Source organism: Vigna radiata, chromosome 9 (assembly GCF_000741045.1).
Source record: "Vigna radiata var. radiata cultivar VC1973A chromosome 9, Vradiata_ver6, whole genome shotgun sequence".
Taxonomy (NCBI): domain Eukaryota; kingdom Viridiplantae; phylum Streptophyta; class Magnoliopsida; order Fabales; family Fabaceae; genus Vigna; species Vigna radiata.
Window position 1 is genome coordinate 9,278,887 of NC_028359.1, and position 17,959 is coordinate 9,296,845.

The 17,959-nt window shown below is 30.5% G+C and overlaps 1 protein-coding gene across 1 annotated transcript; it reads left to right on the plus strand.

Annotated features, from left to right (window-relative positions):
- Positions 1-2,171: 2,171 nt before the first annotated feature.
- LOC106774079 (putative ABC transporter C family member 15) lies at positions 2,172-13,192 on the plus strand. Its single transcript, XM_014660907.2, has 12 exons — positions 2,172-2,514; positions 2,664-2,743; positions 6,256-8,597; positions 8,692-8,778; positions 9,022-9,660; positions 9,907-10,071; positions 10,413-10,707; positions 10,854-11,068; positions 11,450-11,755; positions 11,900-11,963; positions 12,059-12,298; positions 12,548-13,192. The coding sequence occupies exons 2-12, from the start codon at positions 2,704-2,706 to the stop codon at positions 12,691-12,693; spliced, it is 4,539 nt and encodes a 1,512-aa protein (XP_014516393.1). The 5' UTR covers positions 2,172-2,514; positions 2,664-2,703; the 3' UTR covers positions 12,694-13,192.
- The last annotated feature ends 4,767 nt before the right edge of the window (positions 13,193-17,959 follow it).

The window sequence follows — 17,959 nt, forward strand, 5'->3', positions numbered from 1 at the left end:
CAAAAGAACAAAATAGAACACCGTTTCTACATCAAAGAAAATTGAATGGCAAAACAACTCATTGACCTCTAGTTCCTTCACTAAGCGCCTTCACAAGATGAAGTGTTGTCTTTCTCAGCCCTTAATACCACTTTCAACCTTCTTAAACCGCAACACAATGCCTCAATCGAACTCTGGAAAGAATGCAACATAACTTGTCGAACCATAAATGCCTTAATTAAAAAAAACACAAATTAGGGTTCTTGTGTTTTATGATTTTAGGGTTCAATTAAATGAAATGAAGGAAGAGAATGATTACTTACCAGATAAAGGGATTGTCGTAGGCATCACCTTAACCAACTGCAACAATAAACTTTGTCACCTCAATGCACCGAACCACATAGTTGAAGCTGAGGATAAAATAAGAAAATAAACGAGAAGGTCGAATGAGGAGAAGGTCGAACGAGGAGAAGGTCGAACAAGAAAGCCGAACACCAATGCTTCGTCAGTAAACAATAATGCTTTCAAATGAGAAGGTCGAAGGAGATGTTTCTTCACTAAGAAAAAAAAGGCAACAAAAGTCGAATAAAGTTAGAAGAAAAAGATTTCATTACACGAATACCTCATTATTCTTTTTTCTCTCTAATAAAATCTTTTTCAGATTTGTATGTAATTTTGGTAAGAAAGATTCACTTTCAATTACATACGGAATAAATCTCATTATGCACAAATTCAATCTTTAGAAAACTTTCCACAAGGTGACTTAGTTACATATGGATTACCGGTAGGTAAAAATCCATATGTAACTCTTTTTTCTAAAGTTATATGTAAAATCTGTTATAATACCTACATTCATACAAATTAAAATATGTAAATATCAATGGATAATTCTAGTTTTTTTTTAACGTATATAAAACTTGTCTTAGTTATATTTATATAGCTGTAATGAAACTTTATTTTTTAATTCTTAACTGTTCTATTTTATTAAACTTATGATATTTTTTAAATAATATATTACACTGTTTAGATGGGATGTTAAACAACCAGTAATGATAAATAATGCAAAATCAAATCACATCCAATATTCTCATTTCAATACAATTAATTCATTATTAATGGTTGGACTTATTATAAAGTATTAAAAAAATAGTAATTTCAAATTAAATGAACTAAATATTATATATATATATATATATATATATATATATATATATTTCAATATAATTTTTTATATCCAGGTAAATTGTGATCCAAATTCAACTGCTCTTTAATTCTGTATTTACAGTGTATGCTATCTATCTCCATTATAAACGTCATGGTGGCAAACGAAGCATCAATATCAAATGAAATTGCAGTTTGGTGTGGTTTTGAGGGATCAATTCAGAACCTCTCAAACAATTTTGTTCTTCAATCCAATCTCAAAAATTTCCTTTTATCAATCATTCTTTCTACCACAAACTCCAACATTATGCTCCTGACGTTGACATCTAGGTATGCTAAAATCATTCATTTCCTTCACAATTATAAAATGTGCCGAACATTCCTACAATTAATTAATTGTACTTACATACGTAATCTCAGACATGGTTCAAGAAATTTTAGGTTTTCAACCAATTATGAGCAAGAACATTTTCTTCTTCTTCTTGCTTTTGCTGCTTTAGAGGTAATAATTTATAGTTGAATACCCATGCGTTGTATCAGAAAACTTAATTCTCAAATATTTAACCAAAATGTGGGATATATATCTCTCTTCAATGAAAAATTTATTCAGCAAATTGAGGTTTTTTTTTTCTATTATTCTAATTAGGGTTTTGCCTGAATTTCCAAGTAAAAAACTGTTGCATCATCTGGTGTCCCATTTGAATTTTTCTCAGAAATTTTTTAACTTTTTGTGTAATTAATAAAGAATATCAATATCAAACCATCTGTGTCCACGTAAGTCAGTTCTAAAACTATTTTGTATAATCTTTCGTGTCTTGGACCCATTTCAAGGCATTCTAAGTCTATATGACATGCCTAAGCTGTTCACTTTTCTTGTAAAGGATGTGTAATGTGGGAAATATTGACCAAAAAAATCATCCTGTACTGTGGAATGATAAGACATATATATATATGTGTGTGTGTATGAAGTGCATTAATTGAACTCGGCAACACTCATAGTATTCCCTTCAACTGGATTTGCTTTATCAGTACTCATGGGTCCATCGCAGATTGTTTTCTTTTGTTAATTGCAGCTTTTTTCTATCGAAATTGGAATCCTGAGACCACAAAAAACCATACATTGATCCAACATAACATGCCAAAATCGAATTTTGCAGACTCTCACGTGATATAATAGTAGTCCAATTTTCTTTCTCACCAAGAAAATTGACCATAAAATAAACAAAAACATTTTCTGCACAAAGCTAGCTGTTTACCTTTTCTCTATTGCAACTCTTATAAATCTCTCCTAACCCTTCTCTCTCTTTCTCTGTATATGTGACTCTCTCCACTTTTCTCATGCTTGTTTCCTCAGAAGCTCTAAACTCATTACATGTTAGTGGCTATGTGTATGCATATATATATATATATATATATATATATATATATATATATATCGTTGTAGTTATTATTATTACTATTATCATACGATATAAGGTGTTGAATACAAAGCCAAATAATGATTATGTGACTCTTTTCTGCAGAACAAACAGCAGAATTTGAGCTTCAAGTTCAGAAGCAAACATGGCTTTGGAGAACTTCTATAACATATTTGGTGTCACAAGTAAGTTACTTCTAACCATTCTTACAAGTTTTATGCAGTTTTTCCTTCTGTTATATGCATGAAAACATCGAGGAAAACTGAAACTTTTTTCTGTCATGAAATGTTTTTCTGCATGAAATTTTCAGCCCACCATCAGTTACTGTACTGAAAGAGCAGAAGTTTAAGTATACATATATAGCATTGAATTTCTCATCCATAAAACTGAAACTTATTTGCAGTGATAAATAAGATCATTGGAGGGTGAAAGTTTTCTTTTGATTGATTGCAAAACTGGAGATTAATCTCGTTTACAATACTGATTAATTAAGATTATGTGTGAGCATTGATTTAATGTTTTATTCTATTTGTCCTTTTGTTCTTCACTTCTTTAATGACCCCTCTGTTGTTCTATCCCATGTTTTGAAGGAATTTTGTTTTTCAGTTGCAAGAGATTTTAAGATTTAATAATTAAAAAAAGAAGAGGAAAACAATTACTAGTTGTGATTCATAATATGATATATATAGTTTTTTTTTTTTTTCTATAAATACATTCTATCAACAATTTTAACTGGTTTATATATATATATATATATATATATATATATATAATGGTGAAAGATTAAGTTCACGTTACTAATAATTAATAGATTTAAAATTATGCAATTTTTAAAATATGATAATCATTCACATAACTTCTTACTTTCTATTTTATAATTGTTCATTATAGTTCTTCTTTTTATAAATATTTTATATTTTCATACCTATTTTCTTTCTTTTTATAAGAAAATAAAATCTCAACCATAAGTTTCTCTTTTCTACTTTTTCTTTAGTGCATATTCTCCTTTAATCATTTCATACACTTTTAAAATTTCTTTTCTTAATGTCAGAAAGGGAACTTTTATATTAATTTAACTTTATAAAATCAAATTTAATTTATATAAAAAATTTTATCTTATATGTAATAATTTATTTACCTTTTTAATTGATGTTTAATCTTCAATATTAGTCTAAGATTATTATCTAAAATATAACTTAAACTATATTTCATAAAAAACATTTTAACTTTTTCAATATTTTTTTTATTTTAGTTCATATTAAATATGCATAAAGACTTCAAATGTCTTTGTATAGATATTTAAACTTATTTTAATAAAATCCTTAAAATTATTACATTAATCTTGTCTGAAGGAGATATGAAAGGACAATCCAATCATTAAATTAAATACATACTTCCTAAAATTTTCTAACACACTCAAGTACACAATGATAATGTGAAAGATCAAACTTAAACTTAGATTAACAGCTTTAATTATTGTGACTAACTTGCTAAATAATTAGTTTTCTTACGTATCCAAAGTGAAGTGTAACACTTGTATAATAATATATATGCATGTTGATATGTGAATTATTAAACCAAAGAATTCCACATAGTGCTTTCCTAGTAGGTTCCACATATTAGTGATTGGTGTGAGATTGAAATGACAAATACACATGACATGACTTTTGTAGGTGTCGGAAACTACATTGTCTTTTAGTTTCTTGTGGTGGATTCATTGTTCTATGTGCACAATCCATTTTCCATCAATATAATACTCCATATGTCACTCTTATATTCTTTCAAAAATAAATTTCCAATCTTTCCTTCAAGTGGGAAAGACAACAAAACCTAAACTTTTCTTTCTTGATCTTTCAAACTATGGGTTGGAATTCCAATGGGTATCTTGTGAAGTTTCTACTTAAAAGATTAGAATTTTCAAGTTAGTAACATAAAATCTCCATTATGTGAAGTTGATTTCTTAATTTTAATGTTTTGAAAAGTTAGTTTTGGATAAATAATATTGAATTGAAAACATTCAATTCATTCAAAAATAATAATTAAATCTTTATAAATATACATTATAATTTTTATATCATTTGTTTAAAAGAAGTAAGTGAAAATAGAAGCAATAGATAGGTTTATTTGGTACCATAACAAAAAGTGAATTGATCAATAATTTTTTTTTGTTTTTTTTACATTAATTTCCTTTTTATTTATCTTTCTTTTCAGATTTTATTTTTTTTTTCACCTATTTTATTTTAGTCACTTCATTTTTTCTCTTTTCCTTGTACCCATCACCCCTTAAAGTTTTAATCTTGAACATTTTTTATATTTCAATGTTTACATCTTTCTACCATTTCAAAACTAATAGATACTCAAAATATAAATAACCAAAAAAATTAAAAATATTACTATAATCTGCAAAACTATTAAACAAAAAATAATTCTATAAAATGTTTAGAATAAGAACATGGCACAAATGCTAAGATGAAATAAGAACTTATAATAAAAACATTTATGATTCCGAGAAGACAAAAAACGGTGCAGTGCGGTACAGTGATTCCAAAGCTGTCTCGTTACCTTTGTTAATGCATCTAAGTTTTGGGTTTCACGTAAAATTTAACTTTTTGTGTTCAAATAATTAATATACGACAAATATTCTTTAATTCATTAAATTTTAAGAACCGGACAACGTTTCACAATCATTGCTGAGTTGTTTCTTATGTTGCTTTCAACTCTACACAAACTACTTAAACTAATATTAAAAATCATACTCCTAAATCAGAGTCACACAGAAACCTATATTCAAAGTATTGTTTCAGAAATTATATATAATAATAATGTTCTCTTATATTTTTAATTGGTATGTGGATGTGTGGAAATTATAGCTTCAATCTTGAATATTATAATTTAATAATGACAGAATAGTCTTTGTTATTTAGTGTTCATTAGTTTTTAATATTATGTTTTAATAATAAATTAGTGGTATAAAACTTAACAAGACATAATTGATGGATCTTTGACACTTTCAATATTTCAAGTACTAAATTAACAGTATCTTATATGTTTAAGAACTAAAATTGATTTTTTATTTATTTATTTTATTCAATGAAAAGTGAATGATTGTTGAATAATGACTGTTTTGTTTAATTATCTAGATGTTATTTTTATAACTTATACAATACTATAATTAACTTTATAAAATTATAAATTTAATAAACACTTACTAAAAAAAATTATTCTATTTTACTTTTATTTTTAATTGTCTTCATGAGTGCTTAACAACAAACATTATTCAGCAAAACATTCTCACCTAAATTAATGATTTATCACAGTTAAAAAACTTCATGATGTAATCCTTACTGTACCCACTTTTGTCTGTGTAAACCAGAACAAAAGCTAAATAAATAAATAAACTATATATATATATATATATATATATATATATATATATATATATATATATATATAAATGGAACGAAAATAAGAAAAAAAAATTATATAAGTTGAATAGGGAGATGAAGATAAGATGGTTAAGTTTCATTGTTATTCCTAAAACCAACTCTTGCATGCATGAATGAATGAAATGGCTAATTTGAAACTATAATATCTGAATAATGAGACAACCTTATCATATTTAATGTCAACTTTAGTTGGAACTAAATGGAATGTATGTTCATGAAACTGACATGAATGATTTTTTTTGTCTTGGCAGAGCTAAAAAGTCAGTTTTGGACTTCATGGCAGCCATTAGAATCACCATGCTTGTTGGAGCATGTGATTTTACCTGTGGAACTTGGGTTCTCTGTGATCTTGTTAGTCCAACTCCTGAGAAAATATGTGAGTCTGATCAGAAAGCAAACCAAAGTTCCAGATGGTGCAACAAAATTGATGCATCCATCAGAAATCAAACATGGTTTTGCTTACAAAATCAGCATTGTCTTCAATACACTGTTGCTGGCTGTTCATGCATCACTGCTGCTAGTGATGCTGAATCAAGAGACTCAATGCACCTCAAAACTTCAGGCCTATACATCAGAGATAGTTCAAGTGTTATCATGGGTAGCTAGTCTTGTAGCAATATGCAAGATATCAAAATCAAGCACACATTTCCCTTGGATTCTGAGGGCTTGGTGGTTTTGCAGTTTCATTGTGTGCATTATAAGCACAGGCCTTCATGTCCATTTCAGTGTCACTAACAGTGGTCAGATTAGCTTCAGAGAATATGCAGATTTCCTTGGCTTGCTTGCTTCAACATGCCTTCTGGTTATTTCCACTAGTGGGAAGACAGGCACTGTGATGCTTGCCACAAATGGTGCAGCTGAACCACTTCTTGGAGAGAAAACTGAGAAACATTCAGAGTGTCTAAGGGAATCTCCATATGGAAAAGCCTCGCTTCTCCAACTCATTAATTTCTCATGGCTTAACCCCTTGTTTGCAATAGGGTATAAGAAACCCCTTGAACAGAGTGACATTCCTGATGTTGACGTCAAAGACTCTGCTGAGTTTTTGACCTGTTCCTTTGATGAGAGCCTTAGAAAAATCAAGGAGGAAGATGGCGCTGCAAACCCTTCTATCTACAAGGCAATCTACCTGTTTGCTAGGAAGAAAGCAGCAATGAATGCATTGTTTGCAGTGGTAAATGCTTCAGCATCTTATGTTGGTCCTTACTTGATAACAGACTTTGTGGATTTCTTGGGAGAGAAGGAAACTCGTGGTTTGAAGAGTGGATACCTTCTGTCACTGGCTTTTCTCTGTGCCAAAACGGTTGAGACCATAGCTCAGAGGCAATGGATTTTTGGAGCCAGGCAATTAGGCCTTCGCCTCAGAGCTGCGTTGATATCTCATATATATCAGAAGGGTCTGCATCTGTCGAGTAGGTCGCGCCAAAGTCACACAGGTGGTGAGATAATGAACTACATGAGTGTAGATGTGCAGAGAATCACAGATTTTGTTTGGTATGTAAATGTCATTTGGATGCTGCCAATACAAATTTCCTTAGCAGTGTTCATTCTGCATACAAATCTAGGACTAGGTTCATTGGCTGCACTAGCTGCTACATTGGGAGTGATGACTTTGAACATACCTCTAACAAAGATACAGAAAAGGTACCAAGCCAAGATCATGGATGCCAAGGACAACAGGATGAAAGCCACTTCAGAAGTCCTCAGAAACATGAGGACTCTCAAGCTTCAAGCATGGGACACTCAATTTTCTCAAAGGATAGAAGCACTCAGGAATGTAGAGTATAATTGGCTAACAAAGTCCTTGAGGCAAGCAGCGTTTTCTGCTTTTATCTTTTGGGGATCGCCTACATTCATCTCTGTGATAACTTTTTGGGCATGCATGTTCATGGGGATTGAACTGACAGCAGGAAGGGTCTTGTCTGCATTTGCCACGTTCAGAATGCTGCAGGATCCTATATTCAGCTTGCCTGATTTGCTCAATGTCATTGCTCAAGGAAAAGTTTCTGTTGATAGGATCGCTTCCTTCCTTCGTGAGGAAGAAATCCAGCATGATGTCATTGAAAATGTTGCAAAGGAGAGAACAGAATTTGATGTAGTTATTGAGAGAGGGAGATTCAGCTGGGATCCTGATTCAACAACTCCAACCATTGATGAAATAGAGTTGAAAGTTAAGAGGGGAATGAAGGTGGCAGTTTGTGGATCTGTAGGTTCAGGAAAGTCTAGTCTGCTATCAGGCATTTTGGGAGAAATATATAAACAGTCTGGGAATGTTAAGATCAGTGGAACAAAAGCTTATGTTCCACAATCTGCATGGATACTGACTGGAAACATAAGGGACAACATCACCTTTGGAAAAGAGTACAATGCTGATAAGTATGACAAAACTGTTGAGGCATGTGCATTGAAAAAGGACTTTGAGCTATTCTCATGTGGTGACATGACAGAAATAGGAGAAAGAGGGATTAACATGAGTGGGGGACAGAAGCAAAGGATACAGATTGCTAGAGCAGTTTACCAGGATGCTGACATATACCTTTTTGATGACCCTTTCAGTGCTGTTGATGCTCATACTGGTACTCACCTCTTCAAGGTTAGTCACATTTTCTTGAGACTTAAAAAATATGCAAACACTTCATGGTGTGAGAAACAATTGCTTTACTATTTGTTCCACATGTTTTATGCAGGAGTGCCTTATGGGGATTCTCAAAGAGAAAACTATAATTTTTGTTACACACCAAGTTGAGTTTCTCCCAGCAGCAGACCTCATTCTGGTAAATGCAGTGTGAACGTTTTGTTTTTTTGTTTCTTCTAATCACTAAAAAACAGATCAAATTATGCTAGTAAAAGACATTAAAATCTGATCAACTACACATGTTGTTTAAGAGAGCTAAGTGTTTGATGATCAACTAATTTAAATTTAATCAAACCATACAAAATTACTTTATAAGGTAAGTTTGCACCATATTATCAGTGTTGCTTAGTGTATAACAAATGGTGACCCAAATGAAATCTAGGTGATGCAAAATGGAAGGATAGCACAAGCTGGAAAATTTGAAGATCTTTTAAAGCAAAATATAGGATTTGAAGTTTTAGTTGGTGCTCACAGCAAAGCTCTGGAGTCAATTGTTGTTGCTGAAAACTCAAGTAGAACAAGTTTCAATTCAATAGCTGAGGAAGGTGAATCCAACTTCAACTCCAAGTCAAGTCTTCAGCATGACAAAGTGCAAGACAATCCTCCAGAGGACAAACGAAATGATGGAAAGTTGGTGCAAGAAGAGGAAAGAGAAACAGGAAGCATAGCAAAAGAAGTTTACTGGACTTATTTGACCACTGTCAAAGGAGGAATATTTGTTCCTCTCATTATCTTGGCACAATCTTCGTTCCAAATACTTCAGATTGCCAGTAACTATTGGATGGCTTGGGTTTGCCCCACAAGTAGTGATGCCAAGCCTATATTTGACATGAATTTCATACTACTTGTTTATATGGCACTCTCAGTTGCTGGTTCATTCTGTGTTCTGCTGCGAGCCATGATGGTGTTAAATGCTGGACTTTGGACATCACAGACACTTTTCACAAAGATGTTGCATAGTGTGCTCCGTGCCCCCATGTCCTTTTTTGATTCTACCCCAGCTGGAAGAATCTTGAATAGGGTAAGTAAGATTTCATAACTATTATGTTTATGCTTATCATTACTACCACAATAGTATTTCTTGATTCTTAATACAATGGAATGGACTAATGTTTTGCTTTAGAGTGACAAAAAAGTTCTGCACAAGTTCATCCTTGGCTATCTTATTGTGTACTGTTATATACTTTAAACAGTTGGATGTCTCTGTTTATCTTCTTTGAAGTGTTCTTTTCTCAATGATACCAACACTAGAAAACTTTTATTTCAGGCTTCCACAGATCAAAGTGTTCTAGACTTGGAAATGGCAAACAGAGTAGGATGGTGTGCTTTCTCAATAATACAGATTCTGGGAACCATTGCCGTGATGTGTCAGGTGGCATGGCAAGTATTTGTCATCTTCATTCCAGTAACTGCAGTCTGCATATGGTATCAAGTATGTGATTCTTTTTCCTTCATGATCTATCTATGACAGGACAAACAAAAAAGTGAGACACATTCCTGGTTTCAAAATTTATACAAGATATCATATGATTTCTCAAGAAAGTACACATTGAAATTCATATCAATCAATGATGTAACAAAGTTAAAACTAAGACATTGGTATTGGATGTTACAAACTATGTGAAACATATATTTGAATTTTAAATCAAACATTTGAAACAGAACAAGGAAGTGATGGTACTCATCTTAAACTAATAGCAGAAAATGATTATGAAGTTAATCTCTTTTTCTCACTGTCCAATCCTAACAGAAGTTGAATGCTTTTTATTTCAGAGATATTACACCCCTACAGCTAGAGAACTGGCTCGCTTAGCACAGATACAGATCACTCCAATTCTTCACCATTTTTCAGAATCTTTGGCAGGAGCAGCATCAATAAGAGCTTTTGATCAAGAGGGCCGTTTCATATACACCAATCTTGTCCTTGTGGATGGCTTCTCAAGACCATGGTTTCATAATGTTTCTGCAATGGAATGGCTTTCTTTCAGATTGAATTTACTGTCAAATTTTGTTTTTGCCTTCTCACTGGTCATGCTTGTGAGCCTCCCTGAAGGAATAATCAACCCAAGTAAGTACTAATTTCTTATTTGGAAACTTAACATTGTCAATCACTACACAAACATCCATGTTTCATTGGAGTACACAAATAGATCATCAGATCAATCACCTTTCAAGAATTAAGAATTATATTTTTCTGCATTGGATTTGTTACAGGTATTGCAGGACTGGCAGTAACATATGGGATCAATCTGAATGTGCTACAAGCTTCAGTTATATGGAACATATGCAATGCAGAAAACAAGATGATATCAGTTGAAAGAATTATTCAGTACACAAATATAAAAAGTGAAGCACCTCTTGTGATTGAAGACAGCAGGCCACCAAGCAACTGGCCAGAAACTGGAACAATATGTTTCAAAAATTTACAGGTTAGATAGCAACGGTTTAAAACATGTTTAACACATATAAGGAATATGTTATAATATGTATAAGCCTACATTCATATGGTAACATTAGGGTTTAATTTCTGTTCACTGTCTGCAAAAAGTTTTACACCATCAACCCACCAAATATCATAAGAGATATGTTATTATATGATAAACACATATGCATTATAGATATAACTAATAAGATAATCAATGAAAATGTCAACAAGTTTCCAATACCTGACAATATCTGATTGAATAATAGTGCAGAAGGCATATAGATTCATGGACTGTTTCCTCAATATACTTCTTGCAACTATATTTTTTTTTTGTCCATGAGTTCTTGAATACTTATATTCTACTATGCAATAAAATGTGTGACAGATACGTTATGCTGAACATCTGCCATCTGTGTTGAAAAACATCACTTGCACATTTCCTGGGAGGAAGAAAGTTGGTGTTGTTGGGCGTACTGGGAGTGGAAAATCAACCCTCATACAAGCCATTTTCAGGATTGTTGAACCAAAAGAAGGAAGCATCATCATTGACAATGTTGATATATGTAAGATAGGTCTCCATGACTTAAGGTCAAGGCTTAGCATTATCCCACAAGACCCTGCCTTGTTTGAAGGCACTGTCAGAGGAAACCTGGACCCTCTTCAGCAATACTCTGACATTGAAGTGTGGGAGGTAAATAATTTAATCAAACAGTTTGATCTAGAACATGAAAATGGAAGCTAAAATATGTAGATTCTTTTTCACACAAGGCCAAAATGAAGTTTTAAAGTTTTCATAAACATTATCATCATTTACCAGTGACTTTTTCATTTTCAGGCTCTAGACAAATGTCAACTGGGCCACCTAGTGAGGGCCAAGGAAGAGAAATTGGAGTCCCCAGGTTGAACTCTTTATCTTTGAACTTTCATAGTTTTATAATGCTTGTTTGTGGTACTAGTAATCGTTACAAAAACTGACTTGAATCCTTTTTATCAGTGGTTGAAAATGGTGATAACTGGAGTGTTGGCCAAAGGCAACTATTTTGCCTTGGAAGAGCCCTGCTGAAAAGAAGCAGCATACTAGTGCTGGATGAAGCAACAGCCTCGGTAGATTCTGCAACTGATGGGGTGTTACAGAACATCATAAGTCAAGAGTTTAAAGATAGAACTGTTGTCACAATAGCTCACAGAATCCACACAGTTATTGATAGCGATTTGGTTTTGGTGCTCAGTGATGGTATGTTCATTTATCACATTCTTCCTTGCTTCAACAAATTTTTCCATAAGCAATTTTCTGAAAGAAAAACAAGAAGAAAAAGATGAAATGAGCTTCTGCATAAGCTAAACTTAACTTATCCATAAGTTGTTTTAGGGATTAAAAACTTAATTAATGCTAATAATTAAAAGCCAACATGATAATGGAACTAGAAATTTGATATGTTAAACTGATAAGGGAGTTGCCTAATACATCAATCTTATGTTACAGGGAGAATTGCAGAGTATGATGAACCATCAAGATTACTTGAGAGAGAAGATTCCTTCTTCTTTAAACTAATAAAGGAGTATTCTGGAAGATCACAAAGCTTAAACAATTTGGCAATACAACATGTCCAAAGTAGGGAACTATTATAGAACTTCATGGACATTGATTAAGATATTGGAGAGGATAAAACCAGCAAGGATATACCTATAAAGGGGTTCCTAGCCCCATCTTGTGGTACTTATCCACAGAAAAAAAAGGATTTTTCAAGTGGCCCTTCATTGAATATATATATATATATATATATATATATATATATATATATATATATATATATAATGGTGAAGCACAGGCAGCAGTTTGAGCATGAAAGAGTGAAGTGGGAGAGAGAAGAGAAAGAAGATCTAGAAAGAGTGAGTGAATGATGAGATCATGAAATGGTGTAAACTGCTGAGGAAGTGCACTTTATATTGGCCATATTGTAAAATGGAATTGAAATTTTATCACTAGGGTTTGGAATTTGGGTTGATTTGTTTTGTTTAAAAGACAAGTGTGTTGGATAGAGTAAATCAATTTGAATATATAAATGAGAGTGAAGTAGTCTTGTAATCAAATTTCAGCTTTTAATAAATAGACTCCTACTATTGATAATTTTGTCATGTATAAGAGCTAAAAGATATTTAAGAACAATATGTTTAGAGGAAATATTAAAATAGTATCTATAGAAATTAAAATAAACTTAGTATAAAAATAAAAGGTAAAATTTATTCAAAATTAAATGAGTAATAAAGCCTTTAATTTATTTCTTTACAACAAGAATTAACTAGAAAACCTCTCATGCTAACTGGACTTAAGAACACCATTGGTAAAATATATGGAAAATATTTTAATCAAATATATGAAATGATTTAGCATTGAGATAATTTTACTTCAAGAAGCAATTTTACCATTGAAAGGTACTTATATAAAAATAATAATATGGGCTGAATCAATTTTGGATTCTTAATATATGAATTATTCTTAGTTTGAGTTTATAAAAAAAAAATTCTTTAAATTTGATATTTAATAAATTATAAATTGACTTAAATTTCTAAAATAAATATTTATTTATATTTTCCCTCTATTTAAATAAAGGAAATGCATCAATAAATTTCTTATTCTTCCCTAAAATTAATTGATTTCAAATCAAGATACTCTCTTAATAACTAACCGTGTCCTTATATAACAATATACAATTTAAAAAAAAAATAGTTTAGCTATTATTTTAAAATTTGGTAGCAATTGTATTATTTTTCTAAAATTGTCGTTAAAATCAGTGGAACTAATCATGAAATGTTAAATTTTTATAATTATTATTGCTAAGAATAAAATAACAATATATTTGCTACATAGATACATAATGATCATCACTTCATCAGTGCACTAGACAATTGTGACTTTTACTCACTACATTTTCTTATAATATATTAAATTTTTCATTTTTAATTTAGTCTTGTCTTAATCTTATTGATTGGTATAGTTGGCACAATCAAATAGAAACGAATGTCCAATACATGCAGAATTACACTAATTATCTAATGACTGAGTTAGGTATTTAACTACATATAAAAAATTGATTAAAATTAAAGAATAGATAGTTGTCTTCTAAGAAATTAAATAAAAAACTTTATAAGATAATATTTATGAGAATTGGCAAATAATGTTAGAAGCATACAAATTAGTAAAAGGAGTAAAACATAGATGATATAAAAGATTAAAATGAATAAGACAAAATAAATTGATTATCTAACTCTTTCATAGTAAAATATTTTATTGCTTATGTATGACCATCATCGATTTATTTTATAAATAGAGACTTTGAATTAACTAAATTAGTTTCATTTAATTTGCTAAAACTCTTTGTTTCCAAGTGTTTATGTTAGAGATTATAGTTATACTTAGGCATTCGAAACATATTCAAGTTTTAATTTATTCTTCTATTATTGTAATTAAACTAATTACAAGATTGAATTAACTTAAATCAATTAATCTAGTTCCTCTATATTTATAAGTGATAACCTATTAATATCTTTCTTATTCAAGAATATGTAGGTTATGTGTTCTATTACACTATACATACTCCAAACGTTTACATGTGAAAGATTTATTCTTTTACTTAAACAAAAATAGAAATCAAAACTAAACTAAAAACTAAAATATATTGAATTATCAAAATGCATTCTAAGATAATTCTAAGATAGAAATCAAAACAAAAATAAATAAATAAAAATAGACTTTGTTTAAATAAAATAAAAGAATAATTCATCAATCAAACAAAAATTATATACTTATTTGAGTATTAAGTATGGGAAGATAATGAGTATACACTTTTACTTTAGGAATAAGAATCTAATAATAAAATTTGTCCCATCTTATTTGTTGTCATCCTTAATCATAATCATAATCATAAAATCTATATAATTAACAAATGAAATCCTTTGACTTCTAAATGTTATTATAAAACTTAAAATTAATAGTGAGGTAATAAAATAATACCTAATGGGCTATAATTAAGATTATCCTTATTTATATTATTTGTAGTGAGTCTTTTCTTATAGTTATTAACGCTGGAACACAAATATTACACTAGATAGTTTAACCACCGAAATTGATTACAATAAATAATTCATTCATTATGAAAATAGAAAATATTGATCTTATAACAAATAATTTCTAAAGAACTAGTATATAACAACATAAAATTAAGGTTTTATTATAGAATAACAGTAGGTTGGAGCAACAAGTTGAATTTCACATATTAAATTAATAAAATTATATATGGGGTTAACAAAATTATACATAAAGTGTGTGTGTGTGTATATATATGTGTATATATATATATATATATATATATATATATATATATATATATATATATATATATATATATATATATATATATATATATATATAAGTAAGTCTTGATTGCTAGAAATGTGTATATAAAAAGTAGTAAAATAGTTCGTTAAAATTATATAAAAAAAAAAAATCAACAACATAAACCTAATGTCTTATTGTAAAATAATAATAGAAAAGCTAAGTTTCAATTCATTGCATTATCCTTTTATTTTCCAGATTATATTCATGAATCCATTCTTGAGTTACATACATTTAAATTCATATTCATTTATCATTTAGGATTCTTTAGTTTTGGATTTTCAGATTTAGTTCTTGTCTCTTTTATATAGTTAGTCATTGCATTTCTAGTTCTAGGTTTTGTTATTATGCAGAGTAGCAATGTTCATTGGTTTAGATAATTTCATTTGCATTAATTCATCATTTTAGTTTAGGTTACTTTAGCTTAACATAGATTCTTCAATTCTTTCCTTTTTTTTTCTAATATAGGATTAGTTTAGTAATAATCATACATTTCAATTAGCATTTAATAGTTCAATTATTTCATTTTAGATTTATATTTTTAATTTCTCCACCTTGCATTATTAGTAATAGTTAGTAAATAAAAATAAAGGATTTAATTCTACACTCTATAAAATTTAATAAGCTGAATATACGGATTGATCCTAAGTTATCTCTATATTACATTAGTGGGAATCTAGTTTGTTGACTTTTTGTATGAGCAAAAATCTTTTCAATAGAAAACTTTCACTAAGAGTATCTTGTGATTGAGTGTTGTTGTTGCTAGGAAATTTTTTCATCTTTTGTGTGTCAAATGAGGTGTTATTCATCCTTTGTGTGTCAAAAGAGGTGTTATTCATCTTTTGTGTGTCAAAAGAGGTGTTATTCACCTTTATGTGTCAAAGGAGGTGCTTTCTAATATTAACTTTATTATCTGTTATTGTAAGTTCTTGGTTATTTTTAATGTCTAGTTAATCCCTCTTTAGAGATATTAACAATTTGATGTAAGACCTTTTGATCCAAACCAATATAAAATACTTGTGCAAATTCTCTCTTTTCCTACACTCTTTATCTTTATTGTTGTTAATTATAAAGAATTGATTTTATTTATAGAACCAATTTACAAAAGGGGAAAAAAATTTAAAGGCACAATTTTTATTAAGTAAATCAATTCACTCCCCCTCCCCTCTTATAGTTTTTGCCCACACGCAAACATTTTACTAGATGTTTACAGAAACATCTTTTGACACTTCATTTTTGTTAACGTTTCCTCTTCCATGACCTTCATTATTATAAACAATTGGAGAAACTAGAAATCATCCTTAAGTAGCAACGCTATCACTACTAGCATCTTCATATTCCCCTAGTGGATGTATGATGTATTTGTAGTATCCAAACTTGGACTTGTTTTATTCTCCTTCATATTAATCATTAAAAAAAAGATCATCAATGTTATTGTCTTTTGTTTTCTTAACATGAGTCTTCTTCAATCATGAATTGGCCATCACAAAAAGATTAAGGAGGTGATAATTCTCCTACTTTTAATATGAAAATTTTCCTTTTGTTGTGCTAAATATTTATGAATTTATTAACTTTATCATGAACGTCTATGAATTATGAAGCTACTTAAGACTTATTAAGTATGACTTACTTTTATCATCTATATTATGTTTAATGCTAGTTGATTTTGGAATCAAAAGGAGCCCAGATAGTAAGACTGTCCATTTATGGAAATTAAAATCGAAGGAGGATTGACTAACTTTTGTATATTCCAATTATTTGTAACTTTGTATAGATTCTTTGTGCTCATAATTTATGGTCTGCATTTTGTAAGTGGAAAATTGTATTCATTTTGGAATTTGTGGTATGCCCTACGCCAAATGCAAAATGACAGTATGTGTAAAATATATGTGATAATGTTAATTCTTGCCATTATTTAAGCATCATTTTAGTGGCAAAATCAACTCCTTCATAGCTTTTACTTTGTTTTATCCTCACATTTAGTGTGTTTTCTAGTTTTCTTGTGTTTATTTAGTATATGTTTGTTTTTACCTCTAATCTCTATGTTTGAGTGTGTGAAATAAAGGAATAGGAAGCAATTCTAGTGGAGGAAAACAAGCAAGAACTCAAGGGAACATGTTTTGGGACAAGAAAAGATCAATTTGAAGCAAATACCCATGTTGGACGCCTTTGGAAGCGCACAAGAGCCTGAATTTTAGAATGCTGTAAAAAACTGTCATGTCCGGGCGCCCTAGAAGGGCGCTGGGCGCGATTTTCCACTGATGTGTCAAAAATGGGTTATTTAAACATGGGTCTCGCGATTTTCGGGGATTCTTCTCCTCCTACACTTCATTCTTCACCTAGAGAGATTGGGAGAGGCCCTTGGAGGCTATTTGGGGTGTTGGGAAGCTCTCCCACTCCTCCTTGGGTCTTCAAGCTTCTTCAATGGTGATTTTGCCCCTTTTGGGTTGAGGAAGAAGATGGGTCACAAATTGGAGATGGAGATGCGAAGGGAAGGCGCAA

Excerpts from the sequence above, each read along its gene's own strand:
- LOC106774079 (XM_014660907.2), top strand. The coding sequence starts at position 2,704 with ATGGCTTTGGAGAACTTCTATAACATATTTGGTGTCACAA. Across the intron at positions 2,744-6,255 it reads TAACATATTTGGTGTCACAA|AGCTAAAAAGTCAGTTTTGG; the intron begins GTAAGTTACTTC and ends TTGTCTTGGCAG. Across the intron at positions 9,661-9,906 it reads CTGGAAGAATCTTGAATAGG|GCTTCCACAGATCAAAGTGT; the intron begins GTAAGTAAGATT and ends CTTTTATTTCAG.